The 26,039-nt window shown below is 55.9% G+C and overlaps 1 protein-coding gene across 6 annotated transcripts; it reads right to left on the bottom strand.

The window, feature by feature from the left end:
* Positions 1 to 5,929: 5,929 nt before the first annotated feature.
* ADA2 (adenosine deaminase 2) lies at positions 5,930 to 25,092 on the bottom strand. Of its 6 annotated transcripts, none has more exons than XM_064478830.1 (10): positions 24,953 to 25,092; positions 22,422 to 22,772; positions 21,284 to 21,509; positions 19,959 to 20,172; positions 10,923 to 11,050; positions 10,410 to 10,500; positions 9,207 to 9,315; positions 8,940 to 9,097; positions 8,267 to 8,469; positions 5,930 to 8,085 (listed from the first exon to the last, which is right to left on the bottom strand). In XM_064478830.1, the coding sequence occupies exons 2-10, from the start codon at positions 22,726 to 22,728 to the stop codon at positions 7,986 to 7,988; spliced, it is 1,536 nt and encodes a 511-aa protein (XP_064334900.1). In that variant the 5' UTR covers positions 22,729 to 22,772; positions 24,953 to 25,092; the 3' UTR covers positions 5,930 to 7,985. The 6 variants fall into 6 exon arrangements, with proteins under 6 accessions (XP_064334900.1, XP_064334902.1, XP_064334901.1 ...); XM_064478832.1 differs by having other exon boundaries at positions 19,959 to 20,169; XM_064478831.1 differs by lacking the exon at positions 24,953 to 25,092 and adding an exon at positions 23,597 to 24,569.
* Positions 25,093 to 26,039: the final 947 nt, after the last annotated feature.

Genomic DNA, 26,039 nt, shown 5'->3' with positions numbered 1-26,039 from the left:
TCCTTTACTCTGGGTCGCTTGGTTGCTGGCCTTGAGTGAGTTATTCAGGGTAAAGAAGGGTGGACTTTTCTGGAAGAGGTCTGGGACCGAGCTCTCAGCATCAGGGGGTGGTTGGGGGAAGTGGGGCCCAAGGTGTGCAGGGTAAGGCCGTTGCCCCACCTTCCAGCAGACAGGGCAGCAGGAATCCCTTATCTGTACAGAAAATTATGTGTCCTTATGTTTTCCCCTCAAAATGTTCATATATTTTCTTTTTTCCATTTCCACTTCTAACTGGCCTAGATCAGGCCTTTGACCTGTAAAGCAAGACCCTGCTCCCCTGTGTGAGGCCCAGATCACTATCCTCCCCTGGGCTGGTGTCCGGGAGGAAGGGGGCTGTCTGTAAACCCTGGGAAGTGACAGGGCGCTTGTCACCTGGCCCTCATTCATTTGTTGCATAAATTAGGTACCTATTACGTGACGACGGGGTCTATAACAGCAGAGATTTGGAAACAATCCAGGTGCCCTAGTGGCCTTGTTAACTAAACTCTGGCGTGTTCCCATGGAAACACGGAGACGCTGCAGAGTGAGGGGGAAGGACCAAGACCCTCAGGGCACATTGTTAAAAGCAAAGCTCGGGACAGGTGGGCGATGGCCGCCTTATATAACAGAAAAGCGGAAACGGGGTATTTAGAGGCGCCTTTGTTTATTTTGCACAAACAAACACACGCAGCCGGTAAACATGGCGGGAGGGGGTCGGGGGAAACGGCGGGGCAGAGGTGGGCATAAGCCTTTCAATCCACCCCTTTTCGTATTTTTTGATTTTTGAAATGTGTTTGTATACCTATCCAAGCTTCTTTTTTTTTTTTTTTTTTTTTCTTTAATTTAACAAAACTTAAACATCGCGAGGCGGCGCGCTCCACATTTGTACCAAGCGAGTGGCCCCCGTCAGAAGCGGGCCTGCCTCCCCCGGGCGGCCGGAGCAAAGCACGGGAGAGAGGCAGTGGCCAGAGACACGGCGGGAGCCGAGGGGCAGGGAGCCCCAGGCCTGTCCACTGTGGGAGGGGAGCGGACCAAAACATAACGGAAGCGGGATTCGGGACCAAGTGTTTCCACCTGTTCCGTCGGAAGCGGGTCCAAGCCGGACAGGGCGCCGGCGCTACCGCGGGCGGCCACCAGGGGCCAGCAGCGCGCCGCCCGCCGCAGGTGCCGCCGGTGCCGCCGGTGCCGCAGGTGTCCCACTGCCGGCCGCACGCATCGCCGTTTGCTTTCAGCGTGCTTCTCCCTCAGGCCACTTCCCACCAAACGGCGGTCCCCGGGATCGCTGGCTGGGCGGCGGGGGACCCTGGACAAAGGCTCTAGGCAAGAACCCGTTCCTCCGGGGCCACAGGAAGCGGAGGCCATTTCTGGGCTGGGACGCCACCAAAGAGCCAGGGGTCACAGGAGAGGTCAGAGGAGAGGTCACAAGAAGGGTCAGCCTGTCCCCCGAGGGCTGATGCCTCATCGAGCCAGGACAGGGATGGAGGGACTGTCATCGGCCTGTTAGGGGCTGAGCTGCCCAAACTCCACCCTCAGGGCCAGAGAAGTGACCCAGGCCCACCAGGGGTTGATGGGGCCTATCGTGGCTGAGGCCCCGGACAGGAGGGAAAACAGCCCTGTGTTGTAGGGTGAGCACTGAGCCCGGACTCAGAAACCTGCTGTGACCTGCTGTGTGACCCAGAGCGGTACTGACCCTCTCTGGGCCCCAGGATAGTTCTCTGTGACACAGAGACTTCAGATAAGATGATCTTTAGGCCTCTCCCAGCTCTGATATTCTGTGAGTCTAAAACTTCCAGTCCTCTCAGCCTCGCTCCAGAGGGGGCTTGTACCCAGGGAGGTCTGGCTGGACCAGGCAGACCTTGTCCCCCTAACATGTGGTCTCTGGACAGACCCCAGGGAAAGGCCCTTTGGAAACTTGGATCTGGGCCACTCTCAAGAGGAGGAGGAAGAGACTATTGGCTGAAAGGCTGGAGAGTGAAGCCCAGCACCTCTGCCCCGGCCGCACCATTGCGGGTGAGAATTGGGAGCCACGGATGCTTCTCAGGGCAAAGCCCGTCCAGAAGTGCTCCCCACCCCCGCCGTGTTCCCAGACACCACGCACGGCAGCAATCGCAGACCCTATGCCTTCATGTACACCCTCGGGAGAAAGGACAAAGAAGGCTCTGTTACTCTAGGATGACTGCCACTTAAAGTAACACAAATTATGGATGTGAAAGTAGTGTTTGTAATCTAGCAGGTAACCGAATTTCGGCCTATAAATGCACCCACATGTAGCTGAAACTCAAGGGATCAAATTTTGTAGGTGGCCTAGGTCACATCAGTCGGTCAAGCCCCCGACCTGGGGGAAGGGACATTTTGGGACCTGGACTGAGTGGTGGAGGCAGGTTATAGAATTGCATTCTGATGACCTTTGACTGGCTCACCTTCCTGAGGCAGGAGATGGTTTTGAGAACCTCGGGCTCCCTCCCAGACCATGGTGTTCACCTCACTTTAGCTGGACTTCTTGGCCCCGCACACCTCCCGTTTTCCTGGGTCCACGTGAATGCTGGCCTGCAGCTGGGCAGACCCAGATTTGGGGCCCCTGAGGCTTCCACGTGTTTGAAGCGCCTCTTAAAGAAAAAAGAATCCAAAATCACTCATTTCCCTTAGAAGGGGTCCACGCCTGCTCACCCTGACCCCGAGCCTCACCTGAACACCAGTCGTGTTCTAGAAGTCGCCTCTAGTTCTGAAAACCCGTGGGCTTCTCTTCTTCCAGAACTTTACCTCTTCCCCTCCCTTCCCCTGAGGTGTCTGGGCCCCGCGGGAGAGCCAGGCAGACCCCATACAGGGAAACCAGCAAATATGAAAATGCACTGGGGACAGTGGGAGCCAGGTTCTCACTGCCGGGGAACAGTTTCAGATGTGGGGAGGGCGGAGGCTGGAAGAAACCTCGTGGTGTTTAAAGGAATTGGAGGCATGGGTGCAAACTCATGGTTTTTAATATACATAGAGAAAGCTGGAAACAGATATAATTATATGTGTATAAACATATACTTATATTTTAATATATAAATTCTATTCGTGTGTGTGTGGACAGACACACACCAGCAGCAACTAGCACATCTAGTTCCCAGATCAAGGCTTCTAGATGTTACTCTGTCCTAAAGGGGACCCGGGCTCTGTGGAGAAACGGTTCAACCCCAGTAACAGACATGCAAAGTGTACAATGAACCTAAAACGTTTTTTAGAGTCAGAAAGTAAGTGCTCAGAAAATTACAGGAATTTATCAAAGAGTCGCAGGAGCCAGCATAACAGGGTTCCCATGGCCAAATCTGCACCAGTGTGAGCATCAAAATAAATCATTACAGTGATAGATTATAGTCCACTGAATCGTCAGAATCCAGGAGCCAGACTGATAATCAGTCATTCAACCGATTAGAGAAATTTCTTCCTTACAGCAGAATGGCAGCTAATAGAGAAGATCCGTCAACAGATGACTGGATGGAGAAGTTGTGGTATACACACACACACACACACACACACACACACACACACACAATGGAATACTACTCAGCCATAAAAAAGAATAAAATAATGCCATTTGCAACAACATGGAAGAGCCTAGAGATTATCACACTAAGTGAAGTAAGTCAGACAGAAAAATACAAATATCATATGATATCACTTATATGTGGAATATAAAAAAAATGATACAAATGAACCTATTTATAAACCATAAATAGACTCACAGACATAGAAAACAAACTGTGGTTACTGAAGGGGAAAGGAGGGGGAGGGATAAACTAGGAGTTTGGGACTAACATATACACACTACTATGTATAAAACAGATTAAAAAAGTACAGCACAGGGAACTACATTCAGTATCTCGCGATGACCTACAATGGAAAAGAATCTGAAAAGGAATGTATCTACGTAAATGTGTATTATGACTGAATCACTGCTGTGCGCCTGAAACTAACACAACATTGTAAGCCAACTATACTTCAATAACTTTTTTTTTTACAAAAATACAGAAGAAATGGTAGAACTAGAAAATCACCAGGAGGAGGGTGTAGCTCAAGAGGTGGAGTGTGTGCTTAGCAGGCATGAGGTCCTGGCTTCAATCCCCAGTGCCTCCTGTAAAAATGGATGAACCTAATCACCCCACCCCACCAAAACTAAATAAATAAAATAATATAGTAATGAATCAATAAATAAAATTAAAAAAAAAGAAAATCTCCACTTGGTGAGTGTACTTTCCAAGTATTTTCTAGCAGTGTCCCTCATCTGCTATGTCCTTCTTACAATGTGACCTCGACCCTCTTGCACCAAAAGGTGGGGTCTCCATCCCTTCCGCTTGAAGCTGGGAGGGTTTAGACCAGAGAGATGTGACCCACAGAGCATGGCAGACGTGAGACCACGTGACTTCCAAGGTTACGTAAGAAAAGGCAAGAGAACTGCTTTGTTCCCTGGACACTCAGTCTTGAAGCCTTCAACCCCGTACTGTGGGGAAGCCCACCCTGGCCTGTGCAGAGACCCCTGCTGAGGCCCGGCCAGCCCCCAGCGGCTCCTGCTCCACCACCGCTTTGACTACAACCTCACGAGAGACCCCAAGCAGACCTCCCCAGCTGGACCCAGATCCCTGACCCACAGAAGCTGAGAGACAGCACATTTTTATTGGTTTTTGAAGCCACTAAGCTTTGGGATAATTTATTACACTTAAAACAGCAGCTATAGTGGTAACAGTCGATTCAGACAATAATCCTGGATGGAAGCAAAAACTAGCGGGTAAAGCTGTGATGAGGAATAATATTTCCACATAGAGCTGAAGTGTCTCCCACCAAGTATTCACTAGTCACCAAGGGAACAACTCTACAGCGGCGAATCCCGGCAGGCATCACCTAACACAGTGCTCAGAGTTAACCTCCTGGTAATGGGACAAACTGACGTCCTAAGCTTGGGGAGGGTGTTAATGTTTAACACCTTCCGGGCGAGGCACAGATTTGTAACATTCGCTGATTTCTGCGGTGCAAAAACTCCCACGATGACCGGTTTCAGGCTGGTCTAACCCCAGGCTGAAGCGCTAAGGGCTGCTCTTGCTTGTGGGAGAGACAGACTCTGGCAGGCCCTGGCCCTGGCCCCCGGGCGAAAGCACTGAGGACAAACACCACCTTAGGCGTCCCTCTCAAAGCGCACAGCTGGAATCACAAACCCCAGGATGACCGGCCTGTGCTCTCCAGAGACGGCAAGGGCACAAAGGACGAGGAGAGACTGAGGCACTGTCCCCGACTGACATGTGACCCAGGAGCCCCGACCGGGGTCTGGGCCAGGAAGAGGGAGCGCGTGGAAGGGCTGTGGCCGGACGGCAGGTGGCGTCCCCTCGGTGCTCACTTCCTGCTTTGGGCGGTGGTGCTGTGGCTGCACGGAGAACAGCGCTGTCTTTATGAGACAACAAGGGCATGTTCAGGAGTGACATCTGCAGACTGAGTCTCAACCGGTCAGAAAACGTAGGGCGTCTAGTTAGGGACACCGAGGGAGGGGAGGGCGGGCGAGGGATGCAGTGAGTGTGTAGCGCGTTGGTCACGGAACCTGGGCGGGGAGGGCGTTTGGAGTTCTTCGTGCTATCCTTACCACTTTTCTGAAGTTTCACACGATTTCAAGGTACTGAGATCAAAGTCCCATGGTTTTCCCTGTGGTTGGACCCCGACTTCCAACCTGCTGGCAAAGAGGATGCCTTGCATGTCCTGCGATTCCCTCCATCTGACCTTCCGGAAGGCCCCCTGTTGTCCCCCCTCCCCCCACAGCTGTCCTGGACGAAGCAAAACTCCAGGACCCTGGAGGAGGCCGGATCAGGGCACCCGCCACAGGCCGGGCGACGTGGACCCTGTGGTTCTTCCTGCCCGGACAATTCACCTGACAAAGAAGGACAAAGGATTTGACCTCACTCTGAGAAGTAAATAAACAGACTCCAGATCACAGAAAGATGTTCTGCAGACTGAACGCTCTGCTGCAGAGAAAGCAAGCCCCACACCCCCGCTCCAGGTACACCGTGATTTGGTTTACAAAGCTTCAGCTAACACACAAGTCTTCCCAAAAGACATCTATGTCAGAGCACTCTGGGAAGTCCCACAGGAGGAGTGAGTGCAGCCAGCTTCACCCCGTGCCCCTGGCAGAGACGTCGCTCAGGCCCAAGGGAGGGCAGCCGCGCCCTCCTCGCGAGTCAGGACCTGGTCGTTGGGTGTTTCTGGCTGTCAGCTCGGACTCAGCCTATTGAACCGGCATGAATGCACCAGAGCTGGTTTGTTTCCCAAATCAGGGACCTTATGCTCCCGGGAGACCCCCGTGGCCATGGCAACCTGCTGCAGAAGCCCATTCTACTAAGTTCTGTTCTCACATTTATTGAATCTAAATCAGCTGAGCTGGGACCGTGCATCCTCTGCTGGGACAGGGAAGGCGATGACTCAAAGGCCCTTCTAGGGCATCCGGCTCCCTCCGGGTACCAGCCTGTGGTTGAGGACCCTTTCCCAGTCCCAGGGGCCAGCGGTCCCCTCGGGGAGAGGGCTGGCTTCTGCCTGAGGGCTCGGCACAGGGATGGGGTGGGGAGAAGACATTCCACTTTGGAGGAATTCTTTGGTCTCCTTCACACCCTGGGGTCGGGTGAGGCCAGGGCTGGCCCCTCGCCTCCCTCGCCCACAGCCCCGGCTGGGGCCAGGACCTGACCCCACGGGTCTTTTGTTTGGGGCAACTCCGCTCTGCTCCTGCCTCAGCCAGCCCAGCACGCCCAGGTCAGGTCCGTCCTGTCCGCGTCCCCCACTGCGGACTGACCGGCGGGGCCGGGAGCCGGCTCGGGCTTCGCAGTGTGCGTGACGGGTCGTCAGTGCCTGTCTGCCTGGAGCTTCTGGTCTGGTGGGACGGAGGCCCCAGAAATACATTCCTAATGGCGGGTCGCAGTAGAGTCAGGAAGGAAAAGCCCAGGGTGCCCCGAGGGAGAACGGGGCCTGGAAACCTTTCTGAGACAGGGACAGGAAAGCTGCAACCTCTGAACGGAAGAAAGGGCATTCCCGGCAGAGAGCGTGAGACAGGAGCCGGGTGCAGGGCAGAGCCTGGGACCCCGGGGGTAGCCTGGTGCACTAGGGCACTGGGGGTGGGACGCTGCTGGGGGGCCCTGGCTGACAGGAGGCGACCCCCTGTGGAGACTTCCGGGCTTTGCTAAGGGCACCGCGTTGTAAAGCAGAGCACCCTGGCTTAATTTAGTGCTAAACAGCCGTTGCTCTTTGAAAATCGAGCTGGGGGCGCAGAGAGAAGAAAGGAGAGGTGGGTTAGGAGGCTGTCGTAACTCAGAGAAGAGGCGACAGTGGCTGGAACTGAGCCCAGAGCGGGGGGAGGCGGGGGGGACGGATCCAAGGGCCCTTCTGATGGGGGGGCAAGAATTTACTGACCATCTCTGCTCTGAGCAGTGGGTGGAGCGGGAGGAGGGGACTTCTCCCAAGACAGGAATGACCAGGGAGAGGCTGGAAGGGCAGCGCTGCACACAGTAGGTCTCCGAGAGTCTGGGAGCCATCCACATGCATCTGAAGCTTGGGAATCATCAACAATACGTGGCTTTAAAAGGGAAGGAGCAGACAAGACCACCTAGGAGGCTCGTGCAGCGTGAGAGGAGGGAAGAGCAGGAGAGACGCCAGGAGGGGCGAGCCAGCGGACCGCAGAGACCAGGCGGAGCCGGAGCCAGTGCAGGGGCCGGAGCCACGGCCAGCGAGGAAGCAGGGGGCCTGTCACTGAGGCTGCGACAGAGGGCATCCAAAGGCGAGTGTGGTCCACGGATGGGGTGTTTCTGGGAGATCCGCAACGTGGCGGCCCTGGGTGACCTTCACAGGTCGGTTCTGATAAAGACACAGAGGTGGAGATCACGCTGGGTTCCGAACGGCCGAGGTGGAGAACGTGAAGACAGTGTGGGGGGAAGCGGAGGCAGAGGGCAGCGGACGGCCTCTTCTCACTCTGGGCCCCTGGCCAGCTCGGCCACAAACTTATGCCATCTCTCCTCCCAGGCTTCCATGGCAACCTTCTTCTCACCCTCCGACAGGGCGCTGTACCTGCAGGAGGAGGGGTGCGCGGGTCAGCCCAGGGTGGGTGGCCAGAGGGGTCTCAGATGCTGGCAGAGCAGAGCACGTCGGTCCCAGCCCGAGAGCAGTGGAGTAAGAGACAACCAGAGGAACCACGGAAACCCTCCAGGCTCCTGCCCCAAACCGAAGACGAAGCACCCAGGGCACTCACTTGAGCGAGTTCATGGCCAGCTGTTTGAGTGTCCTCAGGTCGGCCGTCACCCCGCCGATGCCCATGAAGGCCTCGTAGAAATCGTGGGACAAGCCTTTGGCCCCAAAGGCAGCAGGGTCATCAGAGCTGATCACCATGGGGTACCCAGTGGCCATGAGTACAGCAGCGGGGTGGTTTCTCATGTCGGACACCAGCTTCAGAACCTGCCCAGTTGGAGGCAAAGGAGAGACAAGCGGATCTATGAAGGGTCGTCACGAGGGAGGTGAGACCCAGGGTGTGACCAGCGCCTTTCTGGGTCCGCTTGGGGACAACTTGCAGGCCTCCCCAGGTCCCCGCACCCAAGTTTTCACCAGGGATGTTCGGTGCTGCTCTGAGCAGCTCTCCTGAGCACACAGCCCCAAGCGGCCGTGCAACAGCAGGACCTGAGTTTCCCCCGACCCCGTGGTGCCCCCAGTGTCCTTTAGCTCGTCCACAGCTTCGCCACAGGTCCACCCCTGGGGGCCCTCATGACCACGAGTGGTCTAGGCAAAGCTTTTCCTCCGTGACTCTGGATGTGAGGTGGGGGGAGGGGTACAGAAAGCAGCGAGAGATGACCCAGGAGAAAATCTGGGAGCCACGCAGGGGCCGTGGCTGCGGGGGCGATCGCCCTGCGCTGGTCCCTGGGCCTGCACACCTGGTTGGAGATGGGGCAGACCTCCACGGGGATGTCTTTCTTCCAGGAGTCAGCCCAGACGGCTGGGTGTTTGCTCAGGGCAAACCCATGGCCGATCCTGGTGGAGTTCAGTAGCAGGGCGTCCAGAAGGTTTCCGTCTGCGGCAGTTCCCTGCCAGTCTGGGAACAGAAGGGTGGTCTTGAGCAGGATGGATGTGACCCACAGAGGGACGCCGAGGGCCCTGTCCGTCACCCCCCACCCCCACCCCCGACGGTGCCCCAGGCTCACCTGTCTCTCCGGCGTGGAAGAAGTAAGGCAGTTTCACGCCATGCAAGGCTGGGATCATCAAAGCCTCCCTGTAGTAATACAGCGAGTGGCCCGTGTCCTCACGCCCCACCTGCAGGACAGGGGAGGGGTCACTGGGGCGCCGGCTGGGCCGCTGGACCCACAGCCCTCTACCCACCACCACCGCTCCAGGCCTCAGTCACACAGCCTTTTAAGGGTGACCAGTAGAAGGCCTGGGGAAGAAGAGAGGGTGCAGTGTGTTGTTGCCCCGAAACAACTCGCCCCGACTCAGAGGCTGTGCCGCAGATCCCCAGAGGGACTCCAGCCTCCATCACCTTGGGCCCCCAGCCCTGGCAGCTCCGGGCAGAGTCCCTTAGCTGTCACTTCCGTGAAGAACAACTACACCAAAATCATGCTTTCCGAAGCAGGCTGCACACCCGGGGCTGGGCAGGAGGGAGCCTTGCGACATAGAGGTTCCATTCCCCAGTTTTCAAGGGAGGGAGTGGGGCCAGTGATGCCCTTGCAGGACCAAGGGAGCGTGGGTGTTGAGTGCAGCGGACGGAGGGCAGATGGGAAGGAACGCAGGGGCCTGCGAGTGGACCTCTGAGCACTCCAGCCCCCGCTCCCCGCAACTGGTGCGCCCGAGTCCCTGTATGGACCGGTCCACCACCGTCCGCCCTCCTTCTCGGCCCACTGTCAGAACCACAGACGGAGGGAAAGGGGGTGGGAGCAACTCCTGTCTCTTTTCTGGAGAGGTGGATCCTTTGAGCAACCCCCAAGGAGCCCAGAAGGACATCCTGGTCCAAAGAAAACAGTTCCTTGAGATGCTGTCTCCTGGGAGCCAGGTGGGTCCAAGAGCAGGAGCTGAAGCACAGTCTGCGGGAACGTGTGCAGATTCAGTGAGAGGGCTCAGGCGTGCCCTTTGGCCAGGCAGCTGGATTCATTGGTGAGGTTACTGAATTGTCACCCAGGGCAATGTGGCCTGGCTGTGACTGGAGGGGGTGGGGGGGCAACCCCACCCCACGATGTGCAGCTTCAGAAGTCTGGGTGATGGGGAGGGGCCACTCTCGAACGCTGGTGGGTTTAGGCCTGGCCCCCTCCTCTGCTTCCAGACACCCCTGCAGCCCCTAGTGAGGGTCTCAGTGGAGCTGCCCAGCCCGCCCCAGGGAGCTGCCCTCAGGGCCCCTGCAGGACAGAGTCTGCTACCAGATCAAACCCAGCCACCATCCTGGGGAACTGGGCACGAAGTTTCATGGCTGTTTGGACGGATTTTTTGATGCAGGACACATTTTTGAATCTGCGGGAGAGACAGGGAGACATGGGCCGATGAGGGTGTGTCTGCTGTGATCCAAGGAACCAGCCGCCACTCCCCCAGACCCTCAGTGCAGCCAGAGGCAGAACCCAGCCGCAGACTGAAATGAAGAAGTTGTCCGAACATTCAGGCAAAAGCATTAAGCTCATAACTGATCACCAGGCTGAGGCCGATGTGGGGCCACGGTCTGAAGTACCTGGAAAATTGCCAAGCCCTTCATTCCAGCCCAGCTGTGAAGACCTGAAGCAGCAGTGATTTCAGGATGGAGTCTGCACTCCCACCACTGCACACAGAGCCGTGGCACTGGGGCGTCCGGGGGTCTCAGCCCCGGGCCCCTTCTCCTCCTCTGTCCCCGCCCAGCCCAGCGGCTCTGCCCACGACCCAGCCTCACCCATGCTCTGCCTTACCGGTGATCCGAATAAATGAGTTTGATTCCGATGAACCCAGGATGCTTTTCTGCAAACGCTCGAGCCACTTCCTCATACGTCCTCACCGACCACTCTAGGCTGTGAACCGTCCCATTCAGTTCATACACCTGGGAGAGAAGTGTGACTCAGAGCTGAGCTGAGCAGAGCAGACCTCCGTCCCCAGCTGCCGACCATCTCCCAAACCAGGATGGACTTTGCAATTGCTTCCATCAATGCCTTCCACCGCCTCTGAGGTTGATCAGAAGGCCCAGCCCTGCCTGGGGTGATGCTCTCTGGTGCCAAGAGGCTTGGACGTCTCCCTCTCATTCATGGCTGGGTTGCTTGCATCTGGAGTGGTGCCTGGCATGTGGTCAGTGCTCAGTAAATGTGTGTGCAGCAGACGAGGAACAGGCCAGCGGAGGAGAGGATGCAAGCCAGAAAGAGTGGTCCAAGAGTCCACTTCCTGTCCCCACTCCTCCTCCCCCAAGGCAGGCCCCTGAGGTGGCCAGAGCCACTAGGAGGGACGCCAAGAATGACGTGGTCAGGGCCGAGCGGGAAGAGCCAGGGATGTACAGCAGGAGAGACAGAGGAAACACACGGTGGGTGGTGGGGGCAGCCATTTTGCTTGTCCATCTCTGGGGGCCTGACAGGGGGTCAGAATGTGCTACCCCAAATCTGCCACTTTTGCATAAGGATTATTTCAAGCTGAAGGCAATTAAGAAGCGCAAATGCAGACAGAACTCCGTGCCCTCCTCCTGTCTGCCTGAAAGCAGGACATGTATTTCTGTTTGTGAGAGTGTCTGCCTTCCAGGAGAACAGCCCTGATCACTGGAGACAGAAGCTGGGCACCAAGACAGGTCTGAACAGACAAACCTCCTTAAAGTAACCCTCATCTTCTATTAGTTTCCCCCACATACTCATCTTCCCCCAATTTACTGCTCCTGGAAGCACAAACCCATTTTCCTGTGTCCTGTCAATTCTCCACTGTTTATCACCATTTGTTAAAACAGTACATAAAAACCTGGTCTACCCACTTCTTTGGGTCTTCTTTTCCATGAAGGCCTCCACACACACAATTAAACGTCAACAGCAAATAAAATTTATATGCCTTTTCTCCTGTTACTGTGGCTATTGTTGGTTTAATTTGCAGGCTCCAAGAACAGAACCTAAGAGGGTAAAGGAAAAGTTACTTCTTTCCTTTCCTACTTAACCCAGGATTTTATAAAAGAGCTTTTCCTGTCACTAATCAAGGCACTCTAAGAATGTTCAAATCTTTGATGCTGTACCACAGCAGTTCTCGAAGTATGGCCAGGGAACCCCCGAGGGTCCCCTAGACTTTTGCAGGCTATCTACAAATTCAAAACTCTCTTCTTAAAAATTTTGAGATGTTATTTGTTTTTTTCACTCTCCCTCTCTCATGAGTATACAGAATTTTCCAGAATCTGCATCATATGTGACAATATTGCTCTGACAAATAAGTTTGTGTGCTTGTGTAGTCTTGTGTTTTAAACATTTCTCAGTTTTAATTTCTAGCACCGGTTATATTATACAGGATACAGTAGATAAAATCCACATAAACAAAAGCTCTTTGGGATCCTCAAAATTTTTTGAGTGTAAAAGTTTGAGAACCATTGTATTAACTCAATCCAAAATTATTCCTTGAAGTCATCTTGGCATTACCCGGACGACTTGCAGAAGGGAAGAACAGAAGTCTGCCCAGCGCCCTGACTGCTCTGTCACTACTGAGTCACCTGCCCAGACTCCTCAACCTCCAAGGGTGTGTCCGCGCAGTTTGATAGTCCCACCTCCCCTCTCACAGGACCAGAGTGGGAGCTCCATAAATAAGCCTCAAGACAGGTGCCGTCCACCTGCAGTCTTAAACGTGCTAAGCCCCAGGCGGCGTGTTTCAGGGCACAGAGGGGTGTCGGAGGGGGCAGTGGAGCAGTGCTCACAGAACAGAAGGGAGACAAAAGAGGAACCTTAAAAATATATCAACAACTGACAGTTCTGGCTAAAAGAAGACCCCCGGCAGATTAATCGAGAGCATGCACAGACATGCAAAAGATGCAACCGCAACCAAGGTCTGAGGGGCTGGCCCGCGGCAGCGGTTCCCTCCATGGATGCTGTCACTGGAGAAGCTGGGGCCCTGCTTTCGGGGTTCCCATCCCACTGCCAGTTCCCAGGGCTAGGAGGACAGAACCTCCTGGGGCTGAAGCCACCTCCAGAGGTTTTCCTGGTCTCCAGGTAACCAGTGAGTCACCACTGGGGCTGCCCAGGCCCTGAGCTCCTGGCTAGGACACTGCATTCCTAAGGGAAGCACCTAGGATGGAATCTGAATGCTCAAGAGTCCCCCACTTGCAGGAGCCCAGGAGCAGGAGACCTGCCCTGAGGTGAGACCCGCACCCCTCACAGCCTCACAGCCCATGTGGGAGAACAGGCTCCGAAGTCAGGTGTCAGAGGAAAGTTCTCAGCTGGTCTGGGGTTCCGGTCAGCCGTGGGGGTTCAGGCGCCAGTGAGATACAATGTATCTCAAAGCAATCATACCTCATAGGGTCGTTGCAAGGATCAAACTGAGTTAACATCTGTAAAGCACTTAGAAATGGTGACTAGTAATAATAGTGTTGTCATTGCCAACCTATCACCAGACGCGGGAAGACAACTCAGATCTGCAGCCCTCCTGGGAAGACGAGTCAGTAAGTAAGACCGGGGCCAGCTGTAAGCACCGACGGGGGCCTGGGGGTCATGGAAGACTCGGGGCACACACGCTGCTCTGTCCCTGCAACAAGCTCCCTCGAATTAAAAACACAGCAAACTCAACTTGGGTCGCCTCAGTCTTCACGTGTAGTGTGAGTAACCGTAAATTTGTGGACAAGTTACTCAAACTGCATGCCCCTTTCACAAACCAATGTAACTCCTGTTGTCTAAGAGATCATGGAATTACAGAGTTTTGAAGCTGGAAGGAACGGAAGGGAAGTGTGGGGGCACAGCGGCTGAAGGTCACACAGTTAGAAGCTGGGACTCAGTTCTGACTCCCGGTGCAATTAGCTCTCACCACTCAGGCTTTAGTCACTTAATAAGCGAACGCTTTCTATCAATCTCATTTAATCCTCAAAACTGCACTACTAGGTGGGTCTCATTTTACAAAGGAGGATTTTAGGCTTCAAAGGGGTACGAACCTCAGCCCTGCTCCCTGGCTGGAGTTGGGGGTGGAGGTGCGCTGAGCTTACACCTGGGCAGACTAATTAAGTCAGCATCCCTGGGGTGGGGCCCGGTTTTTCGACTTTCCCAGGTGATTCTCACGTATAATGCACCACTGGGCTGAAGAGCGCCTTTTTTGTCGATTTCACAGACTTGTCAACGACACAAATACAGCCTAACGTAGTTGGGCAAGTGCTGCTGTCAGGACGCTGCAGAGTGACACCAGTGACATGAAACACGGCCGCTACTGCAAACAGCCAGGTGGAATTTTTAATGAAGAATCCAGGAAAAAACCGTAGGGGTGGGGAGGGGGAGCAGGAGGACTGCTTGTCACACCAGTGACAGAAACCAAGGGACGGGAAGCAGCATCACGGGCTCCATTTGCCCCCGATGTGTCCACACCCCCGCCCCCCAGGCCGCCCACGGGGGAGTGCCAGCTGGGGAGCCCCTGCGGATAGTCCTCCGGGGTCTCGGAGCAGCTTCACCCTGCAGGCTGGCCCGACCCAGTCCCGGCCTCCGATTCCGGCTGGGGGAAGGGATGGGGCCCAGGAGATAAGACCCGCCTAGCAACTGTTGCTAAGGGCGAGTGGCCTTTGTGATGGAGCGTTAGTGACACAATAGGAGGCAGGGCAGCCAGGATAGTCCATCAACACCATCCCAGGCCCTGAATTAGCCTCGCAATCAGGGCGGGGAGGCCGCGGGCTCAGAAAAGAATTCCAGGGCAGACGTTTTAGTTGTTAATGTGCCGGTGGCTCCCCGGCTCCGGCTCTTGGGGGCGCGCGGCAAAGACTCTCTGCGGCTGGAGGCCTTTGTTCCAGGGTCAGCCCAGAACAAACGGGCAAGTCCCATCCCCCTCCCCCTTCCAGGAAGGCGGGCTGGGGGCCGGCGGGGAGGGGAGAGGCGGGCCGGGCAGTCCCGGGGTGGACCCCGGGGCCGCGCCCCCGCGAGGCGCGGCGAGCAGGGCCGGGGGAGGCTCTCCGCCCCTCCATCCTCGCCGCCCCCAAAGCTCCCCGCCCCTCCCCGCAAGGAGCCCCAGGGCCGAGACCGCGGGCACAAAGTGGCGGCAGGAAGCGACCCCCAGGCCCGGGAGCCCGGCAGGGAGCGCCTCTGAGCCCGCACGCGGCCGGCAGCCGCGCCGTGCTGCCCGCGTGGCCCCGGCCAGGCTCCTCGGTCTCCCGCGCGCCTGTTCCCTCGTCTGTAAAACGCAGGCCGTGAGGCTCAAACGCGACAAAGCGCTTTGAAAAGGCCTTTCTCACAGCGTGGTCTGGGGCAGACCGTCCGCATCAGAACCGCGGCCGGCAGCGGTGGGGAGCGGGTGTAACTTGGCAGCTTCCGGGCCCAACCCGGGACCCCAGACTGGGAGTCCCGGGCAGTCGGGTCCCGACCGCACCTCCGAATTGTTCACCTGTGCACCCACCATCCACAGGCGTGACTGTCACTACTGGAGCCCTGGAAGACACTGGCCACTCTGAAAGGGCTCACTGTCTAGCCGGGGCTGTCCCCTGCCCTGTGGGGACAACGCAACGGTGCTAGAAAGACCGGGATTCAGGAGGAGGAACGCGGTCCCAGGAAGGGGGTGAGGTGGGCCTGAGCCCGACCTGGGGGAGGATGGGGCGGAGCCCAGGCTGGGGGAGAGAAGGGGCTTCCAGGCCAAACCCGGGAACAGTGGCTCCGGGAAACGCCCTGTCCTCTGCCCTCCACAGGCCGGGCCGGCGCCAGCTCGCCTCTAACTGAGAGTCTTTCCTTAATAGAAGGTGGATGGACCCTGTCTTTGCTTTTAATTTGTGCCCTTAGTCACTCTGCTCACAAAACTGATGAAGTACTGAGGGGCAAAGGTCAGACCCGCTCCCTCTTCCCAAGAACTCAGAAATGCACGTCTGTGCTCTGTGTTAAGCCCGCAAAGGGCATCGGATCCTGGGGGAGAGGCACACCCTCCCCTGGGCCCACCTTGAGGAGGTGTTAGCACGTCCAAGGACAAGGGCGTCAGTCCAGGGTGCACAGCAAGGAGAGGCAGAACCCGGGACCCCGGCAGCGTCGTCTGAGGTGGAGGGAGAGGCCCTGACTCAAGCCAGGAATGGCTGGTTCTCGGGGAGGGGAGGGGAGCGTCCTCCAGGACAGGGCCCTCCAACCTTGTAAGTCACACTAGAGTTGGTCTAGGATCTCAACCAGGATTTTAAAACGTATGAGACTCCAAATCCAAACATATTGGAGTTGCTGTACATGGCATGGTTTGCAGAAGCATTTCCTAGATGTGTAATCTTTGATCATCAATTTATTCTGGTACTTATTTCCCCTGGGGAAAGGGTGGTAGCCTTTAGCAGATTTTCCAAGGTTAAGGACTCCTGTAGAACCTCGGCAGGGCTCTGGTTCCCCCAAAGCCTCTCTGGCTATAATCTGGCTTCAGGAGAAGATAGGCTTTGCCTTCAAGAGAGAATTTACTCATCAGGAAGCACAGGTGCCTGGTCTGACTGATAATTTTATCTGAAAACTGCATTCTGACTTTCTTGTTTGTACAACTGTCTCTCATAAATCTGGTCAATGTGTGTCAGTCCTCTGGAGCCCTGTTACTTTTGGATGTACAGACAGTAAAATTTCTCAGCTTGTAAAGACTACAGAATATGATAACAACCAAATACTGCCACCCTGTGGGCCCTGCCACGGACTCAAAGTCAGTCACCAAGGCCTTGGAGCACTCGAGAATTTGGACCAATAGTCAGACCAATGTGGGTAGCGCAGGGGGAGTATTCTCAGCTGGACATAACATCCACTCCCATGAAACATGCAGGCAACACTGCGTAGCCTCTTCAAATAACACCCGCTCAAACAGTCCAGCCTCTGTAATCCAATCAACTCTTTCTCAACTGTAGCCCAAGGTCAGCTCCATCTGTGTATGGGTTTTGGTGCCACAGCTCATGGGGCTCCTGCACCAAGGGGTCCACCCCAGCCATTTGACCCAGTCCTCTGCAAAAGGCCTTGGGTCCCCAGCGAGGGGTCCAGCCAAGGAACCCAGGCCTTTCCATCAATCTTTAACTCGTTAATCAGCCTGACTGTTGCCCCAGGCAATTGCTGGTGGGGTTACTCAGTGTAACCCCTACCTTCTGGCCTTTAAATTTCTCCGAACTGGAATAAATAGAAGGGACTTGTTTGGGGCCCTTTTATGTTGCCGGGAGCCAATAGGGGTCCCTGGGGCCCACCCAACCTTAGGCAGTGCTGTATCAGAACATTTGTTTTAACGCCATCAATGTCCGTTTTATTCAAACCATTTAATAACCATCTCAAGATTTCCACCCTGCTGGGACAAGTCCTGCAACTCCCCTTACTGACTCCTGAGAAATGTTCCCCTTGTTGGAAAAGGTTCCCTGACTTTTCCCTTCCTCCGGCTCCCTTGTTAATTAACTGAATGTTTTCCATTAGCGTCTGTAAGACCCAGGAGGGGAAGACAGACCACAAATTCCGTAAGGCCCCCCAGCCATTGTGTGTGTTTGAGTTAAGGTTCCCTTGCTTTGAATCCACCTTTAGTTTGACTTTAACATTGGCACCAATAAAACAGGTGATTACAATGAGAGCTGTCTGAAAAATTTACCAATTTTGAAGTCTTTCCGGTTCAGAGGATCCATCCTCTGGCCCTTGATCTCAATAGTGACTCAAACCAACAAGGCTTTGTTTATGGCTGAAACACGGACAAAGGAGGTGTCCCGGAGAGTGCAAAGGACGCAGCCTCACCAGATCCAGAATGTTCCCTCTCAAGGATGGTCTAAGAAAGGGCATTCGCTCACAGGTGAAGGCTGGGATGACAGTTCCCTGGTGGATGGGGACCCCTGGTGACTAACTCTCCTGAGAGCCGGCGCAGCTGGACAGAGTGCCAGGTGCAAGTCCAGGCTGTCACCTGTGCCTCTGACCAGCCGGCCACAGCCCGGAGCCCCAGTCTAACCGGGTCTAGTCTAGACTGGCTGCAAAAGCACTGGTACTTGCACCTCCCAGATGGCAGAGACCAGAGCGAGTGTCCTCACTGGTCGATGGCCAAGCTCTCAAGACACAGAACAAGACGGAAGGAGAAGCAATGAGGCCGCTGGTTTTCGTCCTTATGACACAAAGAACAGTGGCATCTCTGGGAGGCAAGGCCCAGCGGGCCAAGCATTCTCTATCCGGTTTACCAACTGTGGACCCTAAGACCACAGAACCAGCTCCACAAATATTCTGTCCTGCTAATCCAATTTTAGAAAAGAGAAAAAGGACTCTCAGCCCTCCAGTTTCCAGCAGACCCAGCAGGCAGAGATCAGGGAGACTGACTGATGCAGTAAGCAAGGACTCTCGCCTTCCGCTGTCCCAGGACCCCTGAGCTGCAGCGGCCTCGGGGCCAGGAGGACCAGCCAGTAAAGCTGGATCCAGCCGCCTGCCCCAGCTGTTGGGGAGGCAGAAATCTTCCTCTCCCTTCTAGTTCTAGGTCCTTCTGGCTGGTCTAAGAATTAAATTGACCTGAGACATGAACAGGAGAAAACCAAGCAAGCAAACGTTTAATAACACCTCTGTGCGGGAGAGACCCAGGAAAACTGAGACTGACCGAGGCGGCTGCAGCCCCCACCTTCAACACCATCTTCAGCTAAAGACAAAAGGGGACGTTGAGGCGGGAGGTTTGAGACTTCAAAGGGGAGGAAGGCAATTCACAAGGAGATAAAAAGCAAATGTTTGGCCAACAAATGTTCACTGGGACAGCGGGGCTCAGGGAGGACTCAGGTCTCCAGGCCCAGGCCCTGCTGCCTCCTCACCCCAGGCCATGTTTGGAGGACAGCTCTGCTGAAGGCACCCCTCAGGGAGCAGGCCCCGGCCTCAGTTCTTCTGGGCACTTGTGGCGAAGGTCAAGGCTCTTCCTGGTCTCTCAGGCCCTGACTGTTTTGGCTCGAAATAATCCACGAACCACAGATATGCTGGGTGGGAGGCTGCGCTCCCCTGCATGCAGGGTGAGGAGAGCTCTACCCAAAGGACGCTGAAAACCTTTAACCCAGGGGAGGGTATAGCTTTAACAGTAGAGAGCATGCTTAGCACGCACAAGGTCTTGGGTTCAATCCCTGAAACCTCCGTGAAAAAAAAAGGTCTGGTCTGCGTAGTGAACAGAAATAAATCTAATATTTCTAAAGAACAAAACAAAACAAAAAACTAACACATCACACTCTTGTGAGCCCCCCGAAGCTGCCTCTCACACAACAGCCCATCCCCTGGCTCCCCCAGACTCCTCTGGGAAGTCCTCAGAGACTGGAGGGTCTGGAAGGACCCAACCTGAGCAGCGCCTGACCCGCCGGCCCCTCACGGGACGCCTCCGCCAGCTGGAGCCCACGCCCCTCCAGCTGAAGTCTGCAAAGACCCCGTCGCCCTTTGCTTCGGGTGAAAATGCAAGGTCCTAGTCAGTGACTTTTTTCATATTTTGACATTTGGGGTATTTTTGGACTCTGCCTGATCTTTTCCCATTTCTTTCTCCTTGACCTTTCTTCCTCAAAATCAAATCAGCAAAGCCGTCTCTTACCTCCCTGGATGCTTTCAGGGCCCCTTTCTCAGCTTACTCTGGAAGAGGCCCCCCTCCTGCCCCCATCCCCCCTCATCCAGGGACACCCCTCCAGTGGCCTCACCTCAAGCTTCTCTCCCAAGCAGCTCTGCTTCTGGTGAATCGCCCCGTCTTCCCTGGGCAGCCACCTCAGGCCCCCTGCCTCTACCCCCACCCCCGAGCCCTCCAGCTCAGGTTTCCTTGCTCCTGTGGCCCCCGGGAAGCCCAGGGCCCCTCAGGGTGAAGCCATACTGGCTGGGGGGCCCCTGGCCCTGCCGGAGCAAGGGGACAGGGCAGCTCACCGGGAACAGCGTGGTCCTGAGCTCCAGGTAGAGCACGTTGTCCTGGTAGAACTCCTCCAGGCCACGGAAGATATAGTCTCTGAACACTGGTGCATGATTCACGAGGCCGGAGAGCGACAAGAAGATGGTTTGAAACTTGGCCCAGACCATGTCTTGGTTTGCGTAGGTCACCTGGGGGCTCTCGGTCACAAGGGTGAAACTTCTCAGCAGGCTGCTGGGACACAAAGAGGGCGGGGGCGTGCTGCAGGCCATGCCTCCAGGCCCCGCAGGACTCGGGCCCCCTGACTTCTCCCACCCGGAAGCCAGCAGGGAGGAGAGGCCAAGGGAAGCTTCTGGGCTCCTGGATGGAGGCCCCCTGCCCCAGGACCCGCCGTGTGCTCCCCAGGAGACAGCTCATGGGATGTGCACCCGCTCTCCTGCTCCCTGGGCCTCTTAGCCAGGCCGACTCCCCGGAAGTGACGTCCCAGACCAAGCTCTCCTTGGAGAGTGTTACACACTGAGTTGTGTCCCCAGAGTTCGTATGTTGAACCCTAACTCCCAGTGTGACTGAGTGTGGAAGTGGGGCCTTTAAGGAAGTAACTGAGGTCAAATGAGGTCATTAAGAGTGGAGCCTGAGACCCCAGGAGTGCACCCAGCCAAGGAGGGAGGCCTGGGAGGGCCTGCCTGCACCCTGGCCTTGGACGTCAGCTCCCAGAGCTGTGACCAAGCGGATTCCTATCGTTTAAGCTGCCAGTCTGTGGTGTTCCATCTTGGTCGCCCCAGCCGACTAGCACGGGGCTCAGATGGAGACCACTCCGGACTTGGCAGGGAGGGACCCAGGTTCACATCCCTGCTGAGCTGCTCTCGAGCTGCACGGCCTCGGTAACCTCCTTAACCATGCTGAGCTGCGTGTTCTCCTTCATAAAGGAAATACTTCGTGAAAGCCCGCTGTGGCTGCTTCTCCAACTGCAATAAACATTACGTGTAATGTTACTATGCATTTTGTTAGGAAGCTGCCCATCGTGTTTTCAAGCTGTTTCATTCACCACTGGGCTCTCAGGGCTCCAGGAAAGGGGACCCTCTTCTTCCTGGTCCTACTGAGGGTCTGGACAAATCCCATTCAAAGCAGCAGCTGTGTTGCTGATCAAATCGGATTTTAAACATACCAGGAGCTCGCTATGGACAGGAAAGGTGTTGAGTGCCTTGGTGAAGCAAATCTCATAAAGTTAAGAGAAAGCCTCGTGATATTTTTAAGGCCAGATGTTTATGTAAGGGTCTATCCCTGGGAGACGCCACATGCCTCCCCTACCTGCAACAGGTGCTCGAAGTCCTCCTCCCGAACCCACCTCTGGTCAAACTCAGTGACGTTCTGCAGCCCCTTTCGAACTTTCTCCAGCAAAACCCACTCGGAACATTCTGCTGGCTCCGGTTTCGGGGGGCTTGGGTGAGCAAATCTGAACAGCATGGTCCCCTTCCGGGTGTGGCAGAAGTAGCAGTGGGGCCTGTAGGTGACATTTTTCACCAGCCAGTCCATACTCACGATGCCAAAGTCATGGACGTGTAAGGCCGCCCCTGAAAGAGAGGAGGGCGGGGGGTGGAGTGAGCTGGTGGGGCCCAGACTTAGGGGCCGGGGGGCTGAGAGGGCAGTGGAGACAAGAAAGGGGACACACAGGGTTTGCAGTTTCTTGGGAACCCAGGACCCTGTCCTCTGCAGCTCGGAGCTCGCCCATCTGCCTGTGTCCTCCAGGGCGCCCGCTAACTTCTGGCTCAGGGTTAAGAGTTAGAAGCCCTGGGTGGTCTCAATCCAGAAAGGCCACACCACCGGAGGCTTGGAATCCAGTGCGTCTGGCTCTGCACTGGGAACCCCACCTCCAGAGGCTGCGAGGAAGGGAGTGACAAGGGCCCCGCCCGCCCTCCCACAGCGGGTCCCACCATGTCCTGGTTCTCTCACCCCGCTCCCCCAGGCCCCACCCGCCGCCTCCTGCTTCCTGCAGGCTTCGCCATTTGAGGCCCCTTGTGGTCTAAATCTTACGTTCTCCATCAGCTCCTCACAGCTTTTACACTCTCTGATATCTGTAATACTAAAAACAAAAGTAGGAAAGTCCTTAGAGCGGCAAACTGCTGTTTCTGTGTGCAGGACAGTAATCACTCCACTGTTCACAGCGATGTGTTGATGCTACAGCCATAAACTACAGGAAGCGCATTCCTCCAGCACGTGTCCTGTTAGGTAGCTTAGCCCCTGGAGAAGGCTAGAACGGTTCTCGGGGTAACGGTTCCCAGCCCCTACGGGAGTGACCACCGGTGCCCGGGCCCGTTCCCTGCCGTCTCTGAGGCCGAGGCCCCCGGAGTTCAGGGCTGGCGTCCTCCGGGGCGCGCAGCAGCCGGCGGAGTCTCTGCCCCACGTCAGCCGGGCCCGCCGGGCCCACGTTCAGTGCCCCCACCTTCCGCGCCCTGAGACACCTCCCCCCCCCCCCCCCCCGCTACCTTTCGGCATCTTCTGCAGGACCCGGAACACCGCACTCCGCTCCACGAGGCGCTTGGCCTGGAAGAAGTGCATGCTGGGCGGGAAGGTCCCGGTCTGCGCCGCCTCCAGCATCTCAGCCTCCTTGAGGGCCCGGAGCCTCTGGTCCGCCAGTTGCTCCTCCTCCTCCAGCACCAGCAGGCCCCCTACCCGCATCGCCTTCTCTCGTGTCAGCAGCTGGTCCCGCGCTGGGTCTCTGGACGCGGCCGAGCCGAGGGCAGACACGGCCAGGGCCAGCAGCAGGGAGGGCAGGGCACGTGGCGCTGGCATCCGGATGCCTGAGAGGGGGCCTCTCAGACGGAGACCTGGGCAGGCTGGGTGCGAAATGTGCAGGGTTAGGCGCGGAACCGAGCCCCTCCTTGCACCCTGCTAGACTACGCTTCTCCGAGACCCCAGAGAGGGAGCCTCTGGGTACAGACAAGGGGGGTCCCGCAGCAAAGGTCACTGTGAGGCCTCCCAGCCAGGAGCTTGTCCTCAGCAAGGCCTGCTCATCATAGAGGAAGACACTGCAACCAGGTTGTTAGTGTTTCACTTTTAAATATAACCAGAGCAGAGGGTATAGCTCACCGGAGAGGGCGTGCTTAGCAGGAGGCCCTGGGTTCCATCCCCAGTACTTTCATTAAAGCAAATATATAAATAAGTAAATAAATAAACCTAATTACCCCCCCCAAAAAAGACCAACAAACTTTAAAATTTTTAACATATATATATATATATATATGTAGCCAGAGAGCAGAGGATCGAGGCTCATGGAGAAACATGACAAAAAACAAAAAACAAAAACAAAACTAACACAGAAGGAACTAGTACAGGAAATGAAAGTTCAGTAGAAGTGTAACAAATAGCCTCACAGAGACGAGAAAAGACGTATCCATGAAACAGGAACAAGGCGGTGTAGAAAAGTAAGCAGAATGAGAGAGCGCTTTTACAAACTACAAACACGAGCGCTGGAAGTTTTTAAGTGTACCAGCAACGTTAAGAGATGGAACTGAAGAAACCGTTTTAGAAAGTAGGTCAAAGTAGGAGAGAAGGAGATGAGATAGTTATTGGTTCAGGAAATCCAACCCCCAGATCTCAGACATTTCAGAAGGAAAAAGAAAAGCTGGGGGGAAGAGAAGGAAATAAGTCATACAAGAACCTGTCCCAGAACGGAGACCTGCAGCCCTGCAGGAGAAGACTGGCTGTGGACGCGGCACAGCCGCTTACTCAGCAGTGACGTGTGTCGTGGTGTTCCAGAGAATCAGCATCAGGGGTTCTCAAAGCTTCCCGAGGGCGGCTGCCCAGGCTGGCCGCGCGCAGGGATTCAGGGAGGAGGGAGGGACCCCCCTGCATGTGGCACCTGAACTGTCTGAATCACACTTGGGGTTGTCTTCTGCACACGGGACAGTGTGACACTTTCCACCAGAAAGAATCTGGACGGTTCATGAGGAGGCCCCAGGCACAGCCCCATATTACCACGTCTTTGTGAGACTGGGCAAATCACCGCATGTCTCACCTGCAAAACAACGTGAACTGGACAAGATCAGGAGTTCTCGAAATGTGATACGTATGGAAAAAAATCTAAAAGAAAGTTAACTTTTTGTTTGCTTTTTTTGGGAGGTGGTAATTAGATTTATTTATTTTTAATGGAGGTACTGGAGATTGAACCCAGGACCTCGTGCAGGCTAAGCACACAATCTACCACCGAGCTATACCCTCCTCCCCAAAGCAAGTTAATTTAAAGAATAATATTAAGTAAACAGAGATACAGGGACATGACAAAAATGGAATGTGTGGTAATCTCTGGGGCATGTCATATCCAGGGTTAGCATTCAGTTATTCTGTGTATCTTTTTTATTCAAGTATTTCATCAGACTCCAGGAGGGAGTTTTAAGGAACCAGATGGCCGTTCCCTGGGCCGGCGGTGTGGCAGCCTGAATCTGAGGGTCCCTGTGACCTCACCCGGTCCTTGAACCTCTCCTCAGAGGACAGTGTCTGCCGAAAGTGAAATCTCTGGGCAGGAAGACGTCACGGTGCCATCTCCCCTGCCCCCATGGCATCCTCCAGCAAGGGTCCTGCCCCTTGTCCCCTCTCCCCAGTGACCTGTAACACGGGCCACCAGCCTCCAAAACCTCGCACTCCATCCCCTCTGAGGGCCCCCGAGCATCGTGTGGCCGGCAGCTGGGGCTCCTCCTGGCTGCCAGACAGAAGTGTGTCTGGAGCTGGTTGGCCCGGCCCAGCCACGCAGGAGGGAACACCAATCGTCCCTGCCACCTGCTTGAGGTGTCAATTCACCTCCTCTTGCTCCCAGGCCTCGCTTTTGCTTCTAAAAGAAGGTGCATGATAACTCGACAAATATACTCGTCTATTTCCAGATGGAGGAAGGAACTTGCACGTCTGTGCCTTTGAGGGAAGTCCCCAGGCCCAGAGCCCCTTGTCACACCTACCGGAAGGGCCCCCTGGTGAGCGACAGCGCCCCCCCCCGCCCCCGCCCCCGCCCCGCCCGGGACGTTACCTCGAGCGGCTCCGGAGGCTGTGACTGCTGGCCGGTCCCCCCGCCGCTCTGCTGGGGGCGGCCGGCGGGCCCTTCACTTTCCCGTGTGGTTTCACTTCCCCTGGCCCGGCGGCCTCCAAGCGCGGGCACGTGCGCGCCCTTCCGCGGGTCCGTGTGCGCGCGGTGCGCGCACGCGCCTGGGTCTGGGGTTACCCGCGTCGTCAGGTCCTGCGAGTCTGTGGGCTGCGCTCCCTCGCAGGGAGGTTGGAAGTGGCTGTGTCGTGGGTTTTGTAGGATCCAGAACACAGTTCTGGGCCGCACGGACCACCAGGAGGCACTCCAGAACCGGCTCGTGAACTGTGGGAAGCGCCCCCGCAAAAGCAATGGTGAATCGTGGGCCAACCCACTGGATGGAGGGGGACAAGCAGAGGTAATGACAGGTAAACATTTCCGGGGGACTCGGGGACGTGGGGACAGGACAGCGGAGGGGCGGGAGGTGGGGACCTCAGGGGCTGTGGGGAGCAGCGGGAAGGCGGGGGACAGCGGCGCCAGCAGGGAGAGTGGAGTGGACGCAGCACTGGTGCCGGCGGTCGAGGTCAGGCCTGGCCACGCAGAGCTGTGTGGCCGCGGCCATGGCACTGAAACTCTCTGTACTGCCGTCTCCTGGGCTGAAAATGAAGATGGCAAAGCAGGGCTGCCGGGCTGCCCTGGGCTCGGTGCGGAGGGCCTGCCTGGAGCAGAACACGGTCTCAGTACTCAGTGACACTGCTACTGGAAGTCAATACTGTGACACACCCGTGGTCACCAGTACAGCCTCCATGCCACGCAGACGGTCCACGAACTGCCCTGCCGCCCACCCTCCCAGCCCTCCCACTGCCTTCTGCCCCAGGTCACACACAAAGCCACGTCTCCTAGTCCGTGGGAACCCCGGGACCCTTGTCACCACTCCAAGAAGTAAGAGGGCCATCGGCGTACAGAGCAAGAAGAAATTCAAAAGTGAAAACAGACTGGAATTAGAAACTCCCCGATCAAGAGTAATTTTTTTTTTAATTAGAGGAATCAGAAGGACAAGCAAGTAGTAAAGAAAAACTAGGATTAAAGCCGGCGG

Source organism: Camelus dromedarius, chromosome 25 (assembly GCF_036321535.1).
Source record: "Camelus dromedarius isolate mCamDro1 chromosome 25, mCamDro1.pat, whole genome shotgun sequence".
NCBI lineage: Eukaryota > Metazoa > Chordata > Mammalia > Artiodactyla > Camelidae > Camelus > Camelus dromedarius.
The sequence above is the reverse complement of the archived record's forward strand: the minus strand, read 5'-3'. Positions and strand labels throughout refer to the sequence as shown.